Source organism: Larus michahellis, chromosome 25, assembly GCF_964199755.1.
Source record: "Larus michahellis chromosome 25, bLarMic1.1, whole genome shotgun sequence".
Lineage (NCBI taxonomy): Eukaryota > Metazoa > Chordata > Aves > Charadriiformes > Laridae > Larus > Larus michahellis.
The window spans coordinates 2,563,964-2,581,386 of NC_133920.1; the positions used below are offsets into that span (position 1 = coordinate 2,563,964).

At 63.3% G+C, this 17,423-nt stretch overlaps 1 protein-coding gene across 3 annotated transcripts; it reads left to right on the forward strand.

Annotated features, from left to right (window-relative positions):
• Window positions 1-148: 148 nt before the first annotated feature.
• VAV1 (vav guanine nucleotide exchange factor 1) lies at window positions 149-16,013 on the forward strand. 3 transcript variants are annotated; one of them, XM_074566957.1, is made up of 27 exons: window positions 149-1,293; window positions 2,161-2,277; window positions 2,360-2,418; window positions 2,536-2,601; window positions 3,644-3,752; window positions 4,008-4,097; window positions 4,719-4,787; window positions 6,061-6,167; window positions 7,003-7,099; window positions 7,892-7,987; window positions 8,297-8,365; window positions 9,046-9,132; window positions 9,582-9,667; window positions 10,133-10,265; window positions 10,626-10,735; window positions 10,847-10,948; window positions 11,457-11,554; window positions 12,016-12,038; window positions 12,169-12,214; window positions 12,332-12,468; window positions 13,105-13,170; window positions 13,328-13,359; window positions 14,118-14,234; window positions 14,338-14,425; window positions 14,547-14,661; window positions 15,545-15,693; window positions 15,804-16,013. In XM_074566957.1, exons 1-27 carry the CDS (start codon window positions 1,090-1,092, stop codon window positions 15,855-15,857), a joined length of 2,526 nt encoding a protein of 841 aa, XP_074423058.1. In that variant the 5' UTR covers window positions 149-1,089; the 3' UTR covers window positions 15,858-16,013. The 3 variants fall into 3 exon arrangements, with proteins under 3 accessions (XP_074423058.1, XP_074423057.1, XP_074423059.1); XM_074566956.1 differs by lacking the exon at window positions 149-1,293 and having other exon boundaries at window positions 1,560-2,277; XM_074566958.1 differs by lacking the exons at window positions 149-1,293; window positions 12,016-12,038; window positions 13,105-13,170; ... (4 more) ...; window positions 15,545-15,693; window positions 15,804-16,013 and having other exon boundaries at window positions 1,560-2,277; window positions 12,332-12,358.
• Window positions 16,014-17,423: the final 1,410 nt, after the last annotated feature.

Consider the following 17,423-nt stretch of genomic DNA (forward strand, 5'->3'; position numbering starts at 1 on the left):
CAACGCCTGGGTCCCCACATGGGCCCCCCGTTCCCACCACCGTGACCACAGCAGGGCCCCCCGGGGGGTGTCAGTTCCTCCCCAGGGCAGGAAGGACCCCAGCATCCGGCCACCGCGTCGAGGTTCCCATTAGCCCTCGCGGCATCCCGGGGCGCAGGCGCGGCACCGCCGGCTTCCGGCACCCCCACGAACCCCCAGGCCCGGTCGGGCCCCATCGCCGCTGCTGCCCACAACGGGTGGTCCCCAGGGCCACCAGACCCTCCCCAGACGTGGGTGCACCAGGGGGAAGGAGCCCATCGGCACCCGGTCTTCTCCAGGCTTGGTGGCAGCGGTGGGAAGGAGACCAACGCCGGGTGCTTCTCACAGCCGGCGGCTGCGCCGTGGGGCCCCATCACCACCGGCTCCTCCCCAAACGTGGTGGTTCTTGGTGGGGAAGGACCCCCACTTGCTGTGGAAGCCTTCTCAGAAGTGGGCAAAGACTCAGCTCCATCGGCTCCTCACCAGAAGTCATCCCACCAGGGCCTCAGCTCTGTCGGTTCCTCACCAGACGTGGTTCCACCAAGGCCTCACCTCTGTCGGAATCTCACCAGAAGTGGCTGCACTGCAGGACCTCATCTTCGGCAGCTCATCCCCAGAAGTGGTCCCACCAGGGCTCATCTCCATCAGCTACTCCTCAGACGACATCCCACCAGGGCCTTGTCTCCATTGGCTCTTCCCCAGAAGCTGTTGCACTGCAGGACCTCATCTTCTGCTGCTCCTCCTCAGAAGTGGTTCCACCAGGATCCACCTCCATCGGCTCCTACCGAGGAGTGATCCCACTAGGGCCCATCTCCATCGGCCCCTCCCCGGAAGTGGTCCCACCAGGATCCATCTCCATCAGCTCCTCACCAGGAGTGATCCCACCAGGACCCATCTCCATTGGCTCCTACTGAGAAGTGCTCCCACCAGGACCCATCTCCATCTGCTCCTCCCCAGAAGTGGTCCCACCTGGGCCCTATCTCCATCAACTCCTCCTCCCCAGGAGTGGTCCCACCAGGACCACCTCCATCGGCTCCTCCGTAGACACCACCCCACGGGGACCCCATCACCATGGAGGCGTGGCGGCAGTGCGCCCGCTGGCTGGTGGTGGCGCGGGTGCTGCCTGCGGGGCACCGGGCGAGCAGCCCCGAGGGGCAGGTGTGGGACCTGGCGCAGGCACTACGGGACGGGGTGCTGCTCTGCCACCTCCTCAACGCCCTCCTGCCCCGCGCCGTCCCTGCCCGCGACATCTGTCCCCGGCCCCAGATGTCACAGGTGCGACCGGGGCCAAATACCCACGGAGGGAAGGGGGGGGTGGGGTGGGGTGGGGTGGTGGAACTGCCCCAGGGTGGGGTAACTAGGGCGGGTAATTGCCCCAGAAAAGGGTATGGAGTTGCTGGTGCCAGTGGGGATGATGGTGACAGTGCCAATGAGGTGTGAATGAGGGTGATGGCAGTGGAGTGATGGCAACGGTGACGGGAACGATGGTGGTGATGGTGACAGTGGGGGTGATGATGATGATGGGGGTGATACTGGTGCCAATGACAGTGACAACAGGGTTGATGGTACCAATTGACAATGGTGTTGACAACGGGCATAATGATGCTGGTGACAGTGACAATGATGGGGGTGACAGTGATGGTGATGACAATGAGGTTGGTGATGATGGGGTGTGACTATGATGGTGTGAATGGGCGTGATGTTGATGGTGACAGTGACCACGGGGGTGACGGTGACCATGATCACAACAATGATGGTGATGATGATGCCAGTGAAGATGCAAGTGGCAATGATGGTGTTGGTGACAGTGACAATCATGGTGATGATGGTGATGCTGGTGCCAATGAGGGTGACAGTGATGGTGTTGGTGACAGTGACAATCATGATGATGATGGTGATGGTGACAATGGGGGTGCCGGTAACAATGGGGGTGCCAGTGATGGTGTTGGTCATGTTGATGATGGGAGTGACAGTGACGATGACAGTGTTGATGACAGAGATGATGGAGATGCCAGTGTCAATAGTGGTGATGATGGTGGTCACGATGGTACTGATGAGGATGCCAGTGGTGATGACGATGATGGTGATGGTGACAATGGGGGTGCTGATAGTGCTGGTGACAGTGCCACGGTGCCACCACAGTTCCTGTGCCTGAGGAACATCCGTACCTTCCTGACCGCCTGCACTGACAAGTTCGGGCTCCCAAAGCACCGGCTCTTCGGCGCCTTCGACCTCTTCGACGTCCAGGACTTCGGCAAGGTGGGACCCAGGCGTCCGGGTCACACCTGGGGGGACCCGGGTGTCCCGCTCCTGCCCCTCAACGTCCCCTGTCTGTCCCTAGGTGATCGACACCCTCTCGGCACTCTCCTGGACCCCCATCGCCCAGAGCAAAGGCTTCACGTGAGTGTGGGGGACCCAGGTGTCCCGTCCCCAATGGACCCAGGTGTCCCATCCCCAAGGGACCCAGGTGTCCCCTCCCCGAGGGACCCAGGGGTCCGGGCTGTGTCTTGCCCCCAGGCCCTTCCCTACCGAGGACTGCGTTGGGGACGATGACATCTACAGCGGCCTCTCTGACCTCATCGAGTGAGTGGGGCAAGTTGGGGGGCTGTTAGGGAGTATTAGGGGGGTATTAAAGGAGTACCAGGGGTGCTGGGGGGGCATTAGGGAGTATTAGGGGGGTATCGGGGGGGTGGCAGGGTGTGTATTAAATGAATATCAGGGGTAATGGGGGGAACTAGGGGTATTAGGGAAGTATTAGCAGGGTATTTGGGGGTATTAAAAGAGTACTGGGGGTATTAAAAGAGTAACAGGGGTATTGGGGAGCATTAGTGGGTATTGGGGGGGGTATTAGCAGGGTATTAGGGGGTATTAAAGGAGAAATAGGGATATTGGGGGGCATGGAGAGGTATTAGCGGGGTATTAGGGAAGTATTAGCAGGGTATTAGGGGGTATTAAAAGAGTACCAGGGGTATTGGGGAGCATTAGTGGGTATTGGGGGGTATTACCAGGGTATTAGGGGGTATTAAAGGAGTATGGGGGTATTGGGGGACATTAGGGGGTGTTAGAGGGTATTAGCGGGGTATTAGGAGGTATCAAAGGAGTACCAGGGGTAATTGGGGGGCATTAAGGGGACATTGGCGGGGTGTTATGTGGTATTAAGGGAGTATAGGGGCTACTGCGGACATTAGGGTTCAATAGTGGGGTATTGGGGGGTATTAAAGGAGTATCAGAGTGTGTGGGGGGCATTAGTGAGTATTAGGGGAGTATTAGGGGGTATTAAAGGTATAGCAGGGGTATATTGGGGGGGCACTATTAGCAGGGTATTAGAGGGCATTAAAGGAGTACCAGGTTATGGGGGGCGTTAGGGGGTATTGGGGGGTATTAGGGGGCATTAAGGGAGCACCAGGGGTATGGGGGGGCATTAGCAGGGTATTAGTGGGTATTAAATGAGTATCGGGGGGGCATTAGGAGGTATTAGCGGGGTATTAAAGGAGTACGGGGGGGGGGGGAAGGGGTATTAGCGGGCAGTAAAGGAGGACCAGCGCTGGGGGGGGGGTATGAGGGGGGTATTTGGGAGGATCTGGGGGGGGGGGGGGCAGGGGGTTACGGGGCCGTCCCCTCGCAGCGACACGGCGGAGGAGGACGACGACCTCTACGACTGCGTGGAAGCCGAAGGGGACGACGGCGATGACATCTACGAGGACCTGATGAGGGTGGAGGCCCCCCCGGCTATGGTGGGTGCCCCCCCCCCCCCCCCAGACACCTGGGTGTCACCCCATCGTCCCCCGTCCCCGTCCCCCCCCGCCCTCGGCCACCTGGGTGTCCCCCCCGGTGCCTCCATCCCCTCTAGGATCCCTGGGTTTCCTCTGGATATTCGGGTCCCTCCCGGATACTGGGAACCCCCTGGAGGTCTGTGTGCCCTCTGGACACCTGGGTGTCCCCGTGTCCCCCCCCGCCCCCGGACACCTGGGTGTCATTGTCCCCCCCAGAAGGTGGAGGTGGACCGGAGGCTCTGCTGCCTCCAGGAGCTGAGGCAGACGGAGGAGAGGTACACGGAGACCCTGGAGTCCATCTGCCAGGTGGGGTGGGGACATCGGGGGACAATACGGGGACACTGGGGACATGGGGGGACACTGGGGCCATGGGGAGGTGGGGGGGGACACGGAGGGACATGGGGGAATATGGGGAGTGTGGGGGGACACGGGGGACACGGAGGGACATGGGGGACATTGGGGGGATGGGGGGGGAATATGGGGACAAGGGGGACACGGAGGGACATGGGGGACATTGGGGGGATGGGGGGGAATATGGGGACAAGGGGGACGTGGAGGGACATGGGGGGGACATGGGGGACATTGGGGGGACGGGGGGGACATGGGGCGACATTGGGGACATAGGGGGACATTGGGGACAGGAGGGACATGTGGGACATCGGGGAAATAAGGGGACATGGGGGACTGGGTGACATGGGTGATGTTGGGGACACGAGAGGACACTTGGGACACGAGGGGGACATTGGGGACACAGGGGACCTTGGGGACACGGGGGGGGGACATGGGGGACACGAGGGGGACATTGGGGACACGGGGGAATACGAGGGATGTTGGGGGGGACACAGGGACATGGGGCACTGGGACAGGTCCCCCCGGTGTCCCCCAGCACCCCCTCCCAGTGCTCCCAGTAACCCCAGTAACCCACAGCACTTCCTGCGGCCGCTGCGGCACTTCCTGCAGCCCCAAGACCTGGAGAGCATCTTCATCAACATCGAGGTGACACCAGTAACCCCCAGTGCTCCCAGTAGCCCCTCCCACTGCTCCCAGTAACCCCCCGGGGCTCACAGTGCTCCAAATAACCCCTCCCAGTAACCCCAGTAACCCATCCCACTGCTCCCAGTAACCCCCCGGGGCTCCCAGGGCTCCCAATAACCCCTCCCAGTAACCCCAGTAACCCATCCCACTGCTCCCAGTAACCCCCCAGGGCTCCCAGGGCTCCCAATAACTCCTCCCAGTACTCCCAGTAACCCCAGTAAGCCCTCCTGCTGCGCTTAGTAACCCCCAGAGCTCCCAGTACCCCCCCCCGACACATTGTTCCCAGTAATCCCCCCCAAAACTGCTCCCAGTAACCCCCAGGACTCCCAGTGCTCCCAGTAACGCCTCCCAATGCTCCCAGTAGTGCCCAGTACACAATCCCACTCCTCCCAGTACCCCTCCAGGGCTCCCAGTATTCCCTAGTAACCCCTACCACTGCTCCCAGTAGCCCTCCCAGTAACCCCCCAGCATGCCCAGCGCTCCCAGTAACCCCTCCCAGTGCTCCTAAAAATGCCCAGTAACCCCTCCCAATAGCCCTCCCAGTAACTCCCCAGCATGCCCAGTGCTCCCAGTAACCACTGCTACTGCTCCCAGAAGAGCCCAGTAACCCCTCCCAGTAGCCCTCCCAGTGCTCCCAGTAACCCCCCAGCATGCCCAGTGCTCCCAGTAACCCCTCCCGCTGCTCCCAGAAATGCCCAGTAACCACTCCCAGTGCTCCCAGTAACCCCTCCCGCTGCTCCCAGAAATGCCCAGTAACCACTCCCAGTGCTCCCAGTAACCCCCCAGCATGCCCAGTGCTCCCAGTAACCACTGCTACTGCTCCCAGAAATGCCCAGTAACCCCTCCCAGTGCTCCCAGTAACCCCCCAGCATGCCCAGTGCTCCCAGTGACCACTGCTACTGCTCCCAGAAATGCCCAGTAACCCCTCCCAGTAGCCCTCCCAGTGCTCCCAGTAACCCCCCAGCATGCCCAGTGCTCCCAGTAACCCCTCCCGCTGCTCCCAGAAATGCCCAGTAACCACTCCCAGTGCTCCCAGTAACCCCCCAGCACGCCCAGTGCTCCCAGTGACCACTGCTACTGCTCCCAGAAATGCCCAGTAACCCCTCCCAGTAGCCCTCCCAGTGCTCCCAGTAACCCCCAGTAACACCAGTGGGGGGGCCTGGAAGGGTCTGGGGGATTTGGGGGGGGTCCGTTCGGTGGGTGACCCCCCCACACACACACTTGTGCCTCACAGGAGCTACTGCAGCTGCACCGGCTCTTCCTGGGGGAGTTGCGGGGGGCGCTGGGGGGGGCCGGGGGGGGCCGCGGGCTGCCCCCCCTCTTCCTCGCCTACAAGGAGAGGTGAGGGGCATGGTGGGGGGGTGGAACCGGGGGGACACTGGGGGACACGCGGGGGGTGTGTGGGGGGACACCTGGCAGGGTCCTGGGGGGCTCTGGGGGGTCCTGGAGGCACTGGGGGGGCCCTGGGGGTAATGGGGGGGACATGGAGGGCATCCTGGGGGGCAGTGGGGGATCCTGGAGGGGTTGGGGGGCACTGGGGGGGCTATTGGTGGGCCATGGGGGCAATGGGGGACACACAGGGGGTCCTGGGGGGCACTGGAGGGGGTGGGGGGTGGGGTATTGGGGCATCCTAGGGGGCAATGGAGGGCAATGGGGTGTCCCTGGAGGGGTTGTGGGGGGCATTGGGGGTCCTGGGGGAGCACTGGGGGGCCCCGGGGGCAATGGGGGACACGGAGAGGGTCCTGGGAGGGTCCTGGGGGGCAGCGGGGGATCCTGGAGGGGTTGGGGGGGCACTGGGGGTCCTGGTGGGCCATGGGGGTCAATGGGGGCCCAGGGGAGTCCTGGGGGGGTCCTGCGGGTACAATGGGGGTGGGGGAAGGCCCGTTTTAGGGGTCATTTGGGGGGCAATTTTGGATCCAGTTTTGGGCCAGTTTGGGTCTATTTCAGGTCTGATTTTGGGTCCAATTCTGTCCATTTTGTATCTGGTATCGGCTCCTATCCTGCCCATTTTGGGTCCGACTTCAGGTCCATTTTGGGGCCAATTCCGCCTATTTGGGGTCCATTGTGGGACCATTCCGGGCCTGGTTTGGGCTCCGATTTTTGCTCTGTTTGGGGCCAGATTCCGGCTGTGTTTTGGGTGGATTTGGGTGTATTTAGGGGCTTCCCGTCCCCGCAGGTTCCTGCTCTACGGCCGTTACTGCAGCCAGGTGGAAGCGGCCGCTCGACGCCTCGACCAGCTCGCGACCAACACCGACCTCCGCATGAAGCTGCAGGTGGGCCCTGACCCGTGGGTGTCCCCCCCCCCCGGACCCCCCCTCATCCCCCCAAACACCCCTGATCCCCCCATGAACTCCCTGATCCCGCCCAAACCCCCTGATCCCCCCCAAAAAAACGCCGATCCCCCCAAAACCCCCCACCCACAACCTCTGTATGAAGCTGCGGGTGGGCCCGGACCCCTGGGTGTCCCCCCCCGGACCCCCCCAATCCCCCAAACACCCTTAATCCCCCCATGAACCCCCCCAAAAAAACTCCTGATCTCCCCAAAACCCCCCACCCACAACGTCCGCATGAAGCTGCGGGTGGACCCGGACCCCTGGGTGTCCCCCCCTGGACCCCCCCAATGCCCCCAAACACCCCCGATCCCCCCAGGAACCCCTTGATCCCCCCCAAAAACCCCTCAACCCGCCCCCCCCCCCCCCCAAATCACAGCCCCCCCCAACCTCTCCATGAAGCTGCAGGTGGGCCCGGACGCCTCAGTCCGCTCCATGGGACCCCCTGACACTCCCGGGATCGCTGGGACCCCTCTAGTCCCCCTGAGACCCCCCATTAGTCCCCTCACAGCCGGCCCCCCCCCGCACCGTACCCCCACATGTCCTCCCCCCGCCCCCATGACGCTCCGTCCCTCCGTGACCCCTCTGCCTCCCCCAGTCACCCTGGGACCCCGCCATGTCCCCCAGACCCTCCCAATCCCCATGGACCCCCCCGCCAATGACCCCAATGGCCCCCCCTCCCCATGACCTCCCTGTGACACCCCCCACACCCCCCCCCCGCAAAATGCCCCCCAGGAATGCTCCCAACGTGCCAACAACGGGCGCTTCTCCCTGCGGGATCTCCTGATGGTGCCGATGCAGCGGGTGCTCAAGTACCACCTCCTGCTCCAGGTCTGCTCACGGGGTGGGAGGGGGACACCCAGGGTGGGGAGGGGGACACCCGGGTCCCCTGAGGGGGCACGCCTGGCTCCCTCAGGGGACACCCGTGTCCCCTGGGGCCATCTAAGTCCCCTGGGGCGCACCTGGCTCCCCTGGGGAGGTGGTGGGTGGGGGGCGTCCTGGGTCCCATCAAGGTTGGTGGCGGGGTGGGGGGGGCGACGACGACATCTGGGGTCCCTTGGGGGCCCCCGGACACCTGGGTCCCTGCCAGGGGACACCAGCCCTGACCTCTGTGTGTGTCCCCCCCCCATCCTCAACCAGGAGCTGGTGAAGTTGACCCCGGAGCCGGCCGAGAGGGACAGGCTGCGAGTGGCCCTGGACGCCATGAGGGTGGGGGTCCCGTGGGGGGGAGGTTTTTTTTTGGGGGGAGGGGGGGGAGGGAAGGAGTCCTGGGGGTCTTGGAGAGGTCTTGGGCGAGGGCAGGGGGGGGCATGGGGATGTTTGGGAGGTCCTGGGGGGATTTTGGGGGGGTCTTGAGGAGGTTCTGGGGCTTTTGGAGGCGCTCCTGGGAGGTACTGGGAGGACCCTGGGGGCCTTGGGGGACTCCCGGGGGGTCTTGGAGGGGTTCTAGGAGGTCTTGGGGGGGGCTCCTTGGGGGGGCGGGTCCTGGCACTCTTGGAGGGGTCCGGGAGGGTCTTGGGGGGACCCTTGGGAGTTTTGGGGGATCGTGGGAATCTTGATGGGGTCCTGGGGAGATCCTGGGGGTCTTGGAGGGTTCTGAGGGGTTTGGAGGGGTCCTGGGGAGTTTGGGGGTTCCTGGGCGGGGGGGGGTTGTCCTGAGGGGCTCCTCTTGGGTTCTGGGGGGGTCTTGCGGGACCCACGGAGATCTTGGGGTGCTGGGGGAAATGTGGGTGCCCTGGGGGGGTAGTTGGGGTTCCCTGAGGGGGGGGGAGGGGTGTCTTTGGGGGAGGGTATTTGGGGGTCGAGGGAGGCTGGAGGGTACTGGGGGGGTCCCCAGGGGTGTCGGGGGATTTGGGGGTGCCTGACTGGGCTCCCCCCGCACCCCCCAGGACCTGGCGCAGTGCGTCAACGAGGTCAAACGGGACAATGAGACCCTGAAACAGCTCACCAGCGTCCAGCTCTGTCTCCACAACATGGTGGGGACCCCCCGCCCCACACCCCCCTCACCGCCCCCCCCCCCACCTCCCCTGGGACCTCCGCCCCCCCAACCACTCTGGTGGCACCCCCAAACTGCCCTGGCTCCCCCCTGCACCCCCAGACCCTCCCAAGCTCTCCTGAGTGTCCAGCTTTGCCCCCACAACGTGGTGGGGACTCCCTGCGCCCCCCCCCCAAACCCATACAGTGTCCCTGGGACCCCCCCAATGTCCCCCCCCATGTCCCTGTGTCCCCCGCCATGTCCCTATGTCCCCACCATGTTCCCGTGTCCCCCCTGCATCCTCCATGTTTCCCCATGTCTCCCCAAATCTCCATATGCCCCAAATCACCTCATGTCCTCCATATTCCCCTTGTCCCCCCGCACTGTGTCCCTGCCACCCCCATGTGCCCCCCTATGTGTCCCCCACATCCCCGCTGATGTCTGGCGCAGCCACAGTCCCTGGCACAGTTCGGGCGTCCCAAAATCGACGGGGAACTGAAGGTCTCCAGCACCGAGCGACGCTCCAAGGTGGACAGGTGGGACAGGGCGAGGGACAGCGTGGGGACAGCCATGGGGACATGGGAACACCACAGGAACCTGGGGACACCCATGGGAAAGCTGGAAGGACACCCACAGGGACATGGGAACACCACAAGAACCTGCAGACACTCATGGGGACACCACAAGGACACCATGGGGACACCACGGGGAGACCCACGGGGACATGGGAACACCACAGAAACATCATGGGAGCATCGTGTAGACATGAGGGATGTGGGGACACCCTTGGGGACATGGAGACACCACAGGGAGACACGGGAAAACAGGGACACCCATTGGGACACCCATAGGGCCATAACGATGGGAACACAGGGATACCTTGGGGACACCCTTGTCACAGAGCAGGGGCCAGAGCAGGGACCACTCCAGGGCAGTGGTGGGCACACCCCAAGGCACGTAGTGGCCCTGGGAACCCAGTGCCACCCCATCCGTGTCCACAGGTATGGCTTCCTCCTGGACAAGGCCCTGATCATCTGCAAGCGCCGTGGGGACTCCTATGAGACCAAAGACATTGTGGACCTGCAGAGCCACCAACTGCGAGATGGTGGCCTTGGCCCCCGCGATGGCAAGAAGGTATGCTGGCAACCCAGGCGTCTGGTTCCCAAGGAACCAAACATCCAGGTCTGGTGGATCCCAGTATCCTGGTTCCTGGTGGACACCAGTGCCCAGGTCTAACGGACCCCAGCACCCTGATTCCTGGTGGACACCACTGTCCAAGTGTGGTGGACCCCAGGACCCCAGTCTCTGGTGGACCCAAGTGTCCAGGTCTGGTGGGCTCCATCATCCAGGTCCTTAGTGTACCCAAGAGTCCACATCCTTAGTGGACACACGGAAGCCTGGTGGCCCCAGAATGTGGTCCCCAGTGGCCCCAGGCGTCTGGGTGACAGTGAACCTGGGCGTCCGGGCGCCGCTGAGCCCCATCCATGCCCGCAGTGGACCCACACCTTCCTCCTCATTGACACGGCCGGGCTGCAGGGCTACGAGCTCTTCTTCAAGACCCGTGAGCTGAAGAAGAAGTGGCTGGAGCAGTTCGAGATGGCCCTGTAGGTGCCCCTGCACCCAGGGGTGGGGGGACCTGCCCCACTGGGGGCTGCGTGGCCCCAGGGGGGACCAATTTGCCCCCACAAGACCCAGGTTCCCCCGTTTCTTGCCAGCTCCAACATCTTCCCCGAGCACGCCCTGGCCGATGGCCATGACTTCCAGATGTTCTCCTTTGAGGACACCACGTCCTGCAGGGCCTGCCAGATGCTGCTGAGGTAGGACCCCAAAATTATGTCCCCTACTCTCCTGGGGAGGCAATGGGGAACAGGGTGGCCTGGGAGGTGGGGCTGGGGGGCTCTGGGACAAGGGGAGGCCCCGGGTAGGTGATTGGAGGTGGGGTGAGGTCTTGATGGGTCAGGCCCTTGAGTGAGTTGAGGCCAAGGTGGGTCAAGGAGATGATGGGTCAAGCCCTGGGTGTCCCCAAGGCCAAGGTGGGTGAAGCGCTGGGTGTAGGACAACAAGGTGGGTCAAGGCCTGGGTGGGTTGAGTCCTGGGTGGGCCAAGGCCAAGGTGGGTCAATCCCTGGGTGGGTTCGAACCGAGGTGGGTTGATCCTGGTGGGGCCAGGGCCAACATGGGCCGAGAACCTGGTGGGTCGAGGATTGGGTCAGTCCTGGGTGGGCTGAGGTGGGTGGGTGCAGGTGGGCCGACGGGTGTCCCCTCATGCTGACCATGACCCTATGTGTGTCCCCCCCCCCCCAATCCGTGTCCTGGTGTCCCCCAGGGGCACATTCTACCAGGGGTACCGCTGCAGCCGGTGCCGGGCCCCCGCGCACAAGGAGTGTCTGGGGCGGCTGGGGACCTGCGGCAGGAGCGGCGCCGGTGAGAGGCATCGTGGGCTAGTGGGGGAGCGTGGGACGGGGAGTGGAGCATCGTGGCATGGGGGAGCGGGGCACTGGGGGGGTGGAGGAGTGGGGCATCGCGGGGTACAAGGCAGCTGACAGGGAGCAAGGCATTGCGGCACGCGAGATGGCCAACCCGGACGAGGGCATTGTGGGATATGAGATGGCCGACGCGGAGCAGGCCATTGTGGCCGACACGATGGCCAACGTGGACGAGGCCATTGGGGGGTACAAGATGGCCACCATGAGCGGGGCCATTGTGGGCTACAAGGGTGGAGAAAGGCCTGGGCCAGGCCCGGGCGGAGCAAGGCATTATGGGATTACCCTAACGATGGCCACCCAACCCCTGGGAGCTTAATTAGCAGCAAGTGTTAATCAGGGCAGGGCTTAAATAGCCCTCCCCCCGCGCAACTAATGAACGTTTCCTCTTCTGTCCCACAGATTCGGGCTCTGGCACGAGGAAGGTAGCAGCAAAAGAGATCAAAAAGGGCTGAAATGCCCCAAATTTGGGAGTGGGGGGGCCCTGGGGGAGGTGGGGTGGTGTCCATGTCCCTCCCCCGCCCCGGGACTAATTAAGGTCTCATTAATCTCCAGAATAAATCACAGCGGCCGGGCCCTGAGAAGAAACCAGGAGACCTGGGTGAGGAAAATATGGGGGGCCCAGATGCCTGGGTCCACCTAGTTGGGGGGCACAGGGGGGTGTCCGTGCAGGAGATGCCTGGGTTCACACCCCCCACATTGGGTGTCTTCCTTCTAGGGTTGCCCAAGATGGAGGCAAGCCAACCCTATAGCGGCGTCCCCCCGCCGCCGGGTGGGCTGGGTCCTGCCCTACGCCTCAGCCCTGGGGACGTCGTGGAGGTCACTGTGGCCGAGGCTGAGCAGCTCTGGTGGCAGGTGGGGACGGGACCCCTGTGGGGGTGATGGGACCCTTGTGGTCATGCTGGGATGGACCTCCATTATGGAGGAAAACCACTATGGCCATACTGGGATGGACATCCGCTATGGGGGCACACCATCATGGAGATGCTGGCATGGACCTCCACTATGGGGGCACACCAGCATGGCCATACTGGGATGGACGTCCGCTATGGGGGCACACCAGCATGGAGATGCTGGGATGGACGTCCGCTATGGGGGCACACCAGCATGGCCATGCTGGAGTAGACCCTCATGATGGACTGGGAGAGACCCCCCAAGTCCATGCTGGACCCCCAAGGGGAGCTCAGACCACAATGGCTGCGATGGGTTGAGGAGCCATGGTTGGGTTGGACCCCTATCATGGGGCTGGGCCAGATCCCCACAGCCAAGTTGGGCCCCCGCCATGGGGCTGGACCCCCATAGCCATGTTGGAACCCCACAATGGGCACAGACCCCCACCATGGAGATAGACCTCCATAGCCATGCTCAGTCTCTGCAATGGAGATGGGCCAGACCCCCACCATGGGGCTGGACCCCTGTGGTTCTTCCAGCCTCCTGGGGGGCAGAAGGGACCCCCATGGTCCCCCCGGCCCCACGGTGCTTTATCCCCAGGGCAGGAACGTGGCCACTGGTGACCTGGGCTGGTTCCCTTGCGCCGTTGTGAGACCCTTCATCAGCGTGAGTACGGGGGACCCCAAAACGTCCCCAGGAGCCCCCGCACCCACCCTGATGTCCCCAAGATGTTTGGGGTGTCTTGGGATTTGGGGGGTGTCTGTGGGTCATGGGGGGGGGGTGTCTCAGAGGAGTCGCCCCAACTCTGCTTTCTCTCCTCCAGGTGCCGCTGCCGGATCTCTCTGTCTACCCCTGGTGGGTGTTGGGGCCCCCCCATCCATTGCCCCTGGCGCCCCCCCAAATCCTCCTCTGGGCTCCCGTAGTGGCCCCCCCAGGGTCACCTCCCAGAACCCCATGGGGCCCTGTCCTTCCTAGGGTCACCCCACATCTCCCCCCCCAGGGGTCACCCCACACTTCCTGGGGTCACCCTGTATCCTCCAGGACCTCCCAGATCCCTTCCTGGGGGTCCTTCATCTTTCCTGCAGCCTCCCCCAATAGCTCCCAGGGCCCCCCAGATCCCTCCTGTGTCCCCCATCCCTCCCGGTTCACCCCAAATCCTCCTCCAGTGTCACCCCATAGCTCCCAGGGTTGTGTCCCCCTCACCTCCCCCAAATCCTCCCCAAGTCCTTTGTCCTTCCTGGAGCTCCTCAAATCCTTCTCCTGGGCCCCACAAATCCTTTCTTGGGGTCCCCCATCCCTGCTGGGGTCACCACAAATCCTTCTGCCCCCCCCCAGCTCCGTACCAAATCCTTCCTCAGGGTCACTCCCTTGGCATTGGGGCCCCTCCAAAAAATAATCTTCTGAGCCCCTCGTCCTTCCTGCGGTCACCCCATAGCTCCCAGGGGCCTCCAACTCTCCTGGTGTCCCCCAGATCCTTCATCCTGGTTGCCCCATAGCCCCCAGCTCCCCCTCCTGCCCCAAATCCCCTCGAGTTGCCCTCCCCCACCCCCCGGGGAGGGGCAGGAGCTGTCGATTTTGGGGGCTCAGGACCCCCCCACCCCGTAATTCCCCAGGTACGCTGGTCCCATGGAGCGGGGGGAAGCCGAGCAGCTCCTGATGCCCCGCTCCGACGGCGCCTTCCTGGTGCGACAGCGGGTGAAGGACGCTGGCGAATTCGCCATCAGCATCAAGTAGGGACCAGGGACACCTTCGGGGTTGGGGGGCGGGGGAGAACACAAAGTGGTGGGGGGGTGGCAGGTCATCGTCTCAAGCCACCGCGTCCCCCCCATCCAGGTACCGCGGGGAGGTGAAGCACATCAAGGTGATGACAGCGGAGGGGCTCTACCGTGTCACCGAGAAGAAGGTGTTCAAGGGGTTGGTGGTAAGAATTGGAACACCCTTCTCTGTCGTCCCCCCACCCCTCAACCCACATCTGTGGGTCTCCCCCCACCTTGGGGTTGAGGGCTGGTGGTGGCCTTGGGGCTTGACCACGTCGTCTACAGGAGCTGGTGGAGTTCTACCAGCGCAGCTCGCTCAAGGATTGCTTCAAAGCCCTTGACACAGCACTCGTGGTGCCCTTCAAGGAGCCCGAGAGCCGGGCTGGTCCCCGGCCACCTGGTAGGACCTGGGGGGTGGAGTGGGGTGGAGGTGGTGGAGCTCCCCATCGGGGTGGAGGGATGGTAGGGATGGAGGTGGAGGGGGTCCCTCATTGTGGGGGAGGGGTGGGACGGAGGTGGAGGGGTGGGACGGAGGTGGAGGGGTGGTGGGGTCCTCCATCAAGGTGGTGGGGTGGAGGTGGTGGGGTCCCTCATTGTGGGTGGGGTGGGATGGAGGTGGAGGGATAGAGGTGGTGGGGTCCCTTGTTGTGGATGGGGCTGGTGGGGTGGAGGTGGTGGGGTCCCTCATTGTGGGCGGGGTGGGATGGAGGTGGAGGGATAGAGGTGGTGGGGTCCCTCGTTGTGGATGGGGCTGGTGGGCTGGAGGTGGTGGGGTCCCCCGTCAGGGTGGCGGTGGTGGGGTGGATGCAGTGGTGGTGGGATGGACATGGTGGGCTCCTTCTCCTTGGGTCATGGTGCAGAGGAGAAGCTGAGGGGGACAGGTGAGTCACAGGGGTGGGACAAGGGAATGGTTGAGGCCAAGGGGGAGGAGCAGCCATTGGGACAGGTCGAGGGGGACAAATGGCCAAGGCTGAAAGGACAGGCGCAAGGGGGACAGTTGAGTCACGGGGTCAAGTCATTGGTGATGGCCAAGAGATGGGTTGAGGGACCAGTGATGGGATGAGTCAAGGAGGGACAAATAGCCAAGAGGGACAAGTTGGGACTTGGCGGAGGGGGACAGCTGGCTTCTGGGGACACGTCGATGGAGATGGCCCAAGGGATGGGTTGAGGGAAGGACGATGGGACAGTCAAGGGGACACAAATGACCACAAGGACCAGATGGAGGGGACTTGGACAGCCATGGGGGGGATGACCTGGGGGTCTCCTCGGTGTCCCCTGCCCAGGAGCTGTGCGCAGCTTTGGTTCGGCCAAAGCCCGTTATGACTTTTGCGCCCGGGACCGGACGGAGCTGACGCTGCGGGAAGGTGACATCATCCGCGTCCTCAGCAAGAAGGGCCACCCCGGCTGGTGGAAAGGAGAGATCTACGGGCGGGTACGGCCACTTCCCCACCCGGGGGACCCCCCAGGGTGTCCTCTGTGTGTGTCCCCCCGCCCGGCCCCAAGCTGGGGACCTTCTCCCACTGTGTCCTCCTCCTCCCCCAGGTTGGATGGTTCCCCGCAAACTACGTGGAAGAGGATTATTCGGAATATTGCTGACCATGGACCCCCATCCCACCTACCACCTGGTGTCCCACAACCTGTGTCCCCCCCCACCCCCTCCCAGAGGCCACCACATCCCTCCCCACCCTTCCTCCTCCCATTAATTTATGCCTCTTCCTTGCCCAGGAGGGACAATAAATGAGGATGAGGAGGAGCCACAGGGTCGGTGTCTCCGGAAGGGACCCAGGTGTCCAGGTGGGGGATGGGGCCATGGGGTTGTTTTTTTCCCGGAAGGGACCCAGGCGTCCGGGCCGGGGACAAGGTCAAGGTTGTGCAAGCAGGTTCTCTGGGAAGGGACCCAGGCATCCGGGCAAGGAGGAGACCACGGGGTTGGTGTCCCCAGGAAGGGACCCAGATGTCCAGGAAGGGATGAGACCACGGGGTTGGTGTCCCCAGGAGGGGACCCAGATGTCCAGGAAGGGATGAGACCACGGGGTTGGTGTCCCCAGGAAGGGACCCAGATGTCCAGGAAGGGATGAGACCACGGGGTTGGTGTCCCCAGGAGGGGACCCAGATGTCCAGGAAGGGATGAGACCACGGGGTTGGTGTCCCCAGGAAGGGACCCAGATGTCCAGGAAGGGATGAGACCATGGGGTTTGTGTTCCCAAGAAGGGACCCAGGTGTCTGGGTGGGGACAAGATCGCGGGGACAACATCTCCAAGAAGGGACCTGGATGTCCAGGAAGGGATGAGACCATGGGGTTCGTGTCCCCAAGAAGGGACCCAGGTGTCCAGACAGGAATGAGACCATGGGGTTGATGTCCCCAAGAAGGGACCCAGACATCCAGGAAGCGACTGAGATATCTAGGCAGAGATGAGACCTTGATGTTGACGTCTACAGGAAGGGACTGAGTTATCTGGGTGGGGACAAGGTCATGAGGACAATCTCTCCAAGAAGGGACCAAGACGTCCAGGCAGAGATGAGACCACAAGGTTGATATCCCCAAGAAGGGACACAGTTGTTCAAGCAGGAATAAGACCATGGGGTTGATGTCCCCAAGAAGAGACCCAAGTGTCCAGGAAGGGATGAGACCATGGGGTTTGTGTCCCCAAGAAGGGACCCAGGTGTCTGGGTGGGCACAAGATCGTGGGGACAACATCTCCAAGAAGGGACCCAGATGTCCAGGTGGGGCTGAGGCCACGGGGGTCGACATCTCCAAGAAAAAGGGACCCAGGTATCCGGGTGGGGGTCACAGATGATGTCACTCGGAAGGGACCCGGGCGCCCGGGCAGGGGAGCCCCATCACCACTGTTACGTGCCATGAGCAGCCTCAGGCCTCAGCCCACGGGGCGGGGGGGGAGGGCGGGGAGGGGAGAGGTGTATTGGGGCTGTTTGGTGGCTTTTGGGGCCATCTGGTGCCACTTCCCCTCTGCCCATCCCAGTACCCCCCAGTGTCGGGACTGGGCTGCCTCCCTGTCCCAGTGCTCCCAGTAACCCCCCAGTACTGGGACTGGGCTGTCTCCCTGCCCCAGTGCTCCCAGTTCCCCCCACCAAGTGCTCCCAGTACCCCCGCAGTGCTGGGACCGGTCACTGTCCAGTGTTCCCAGTAGCCTCCCAGCCCAG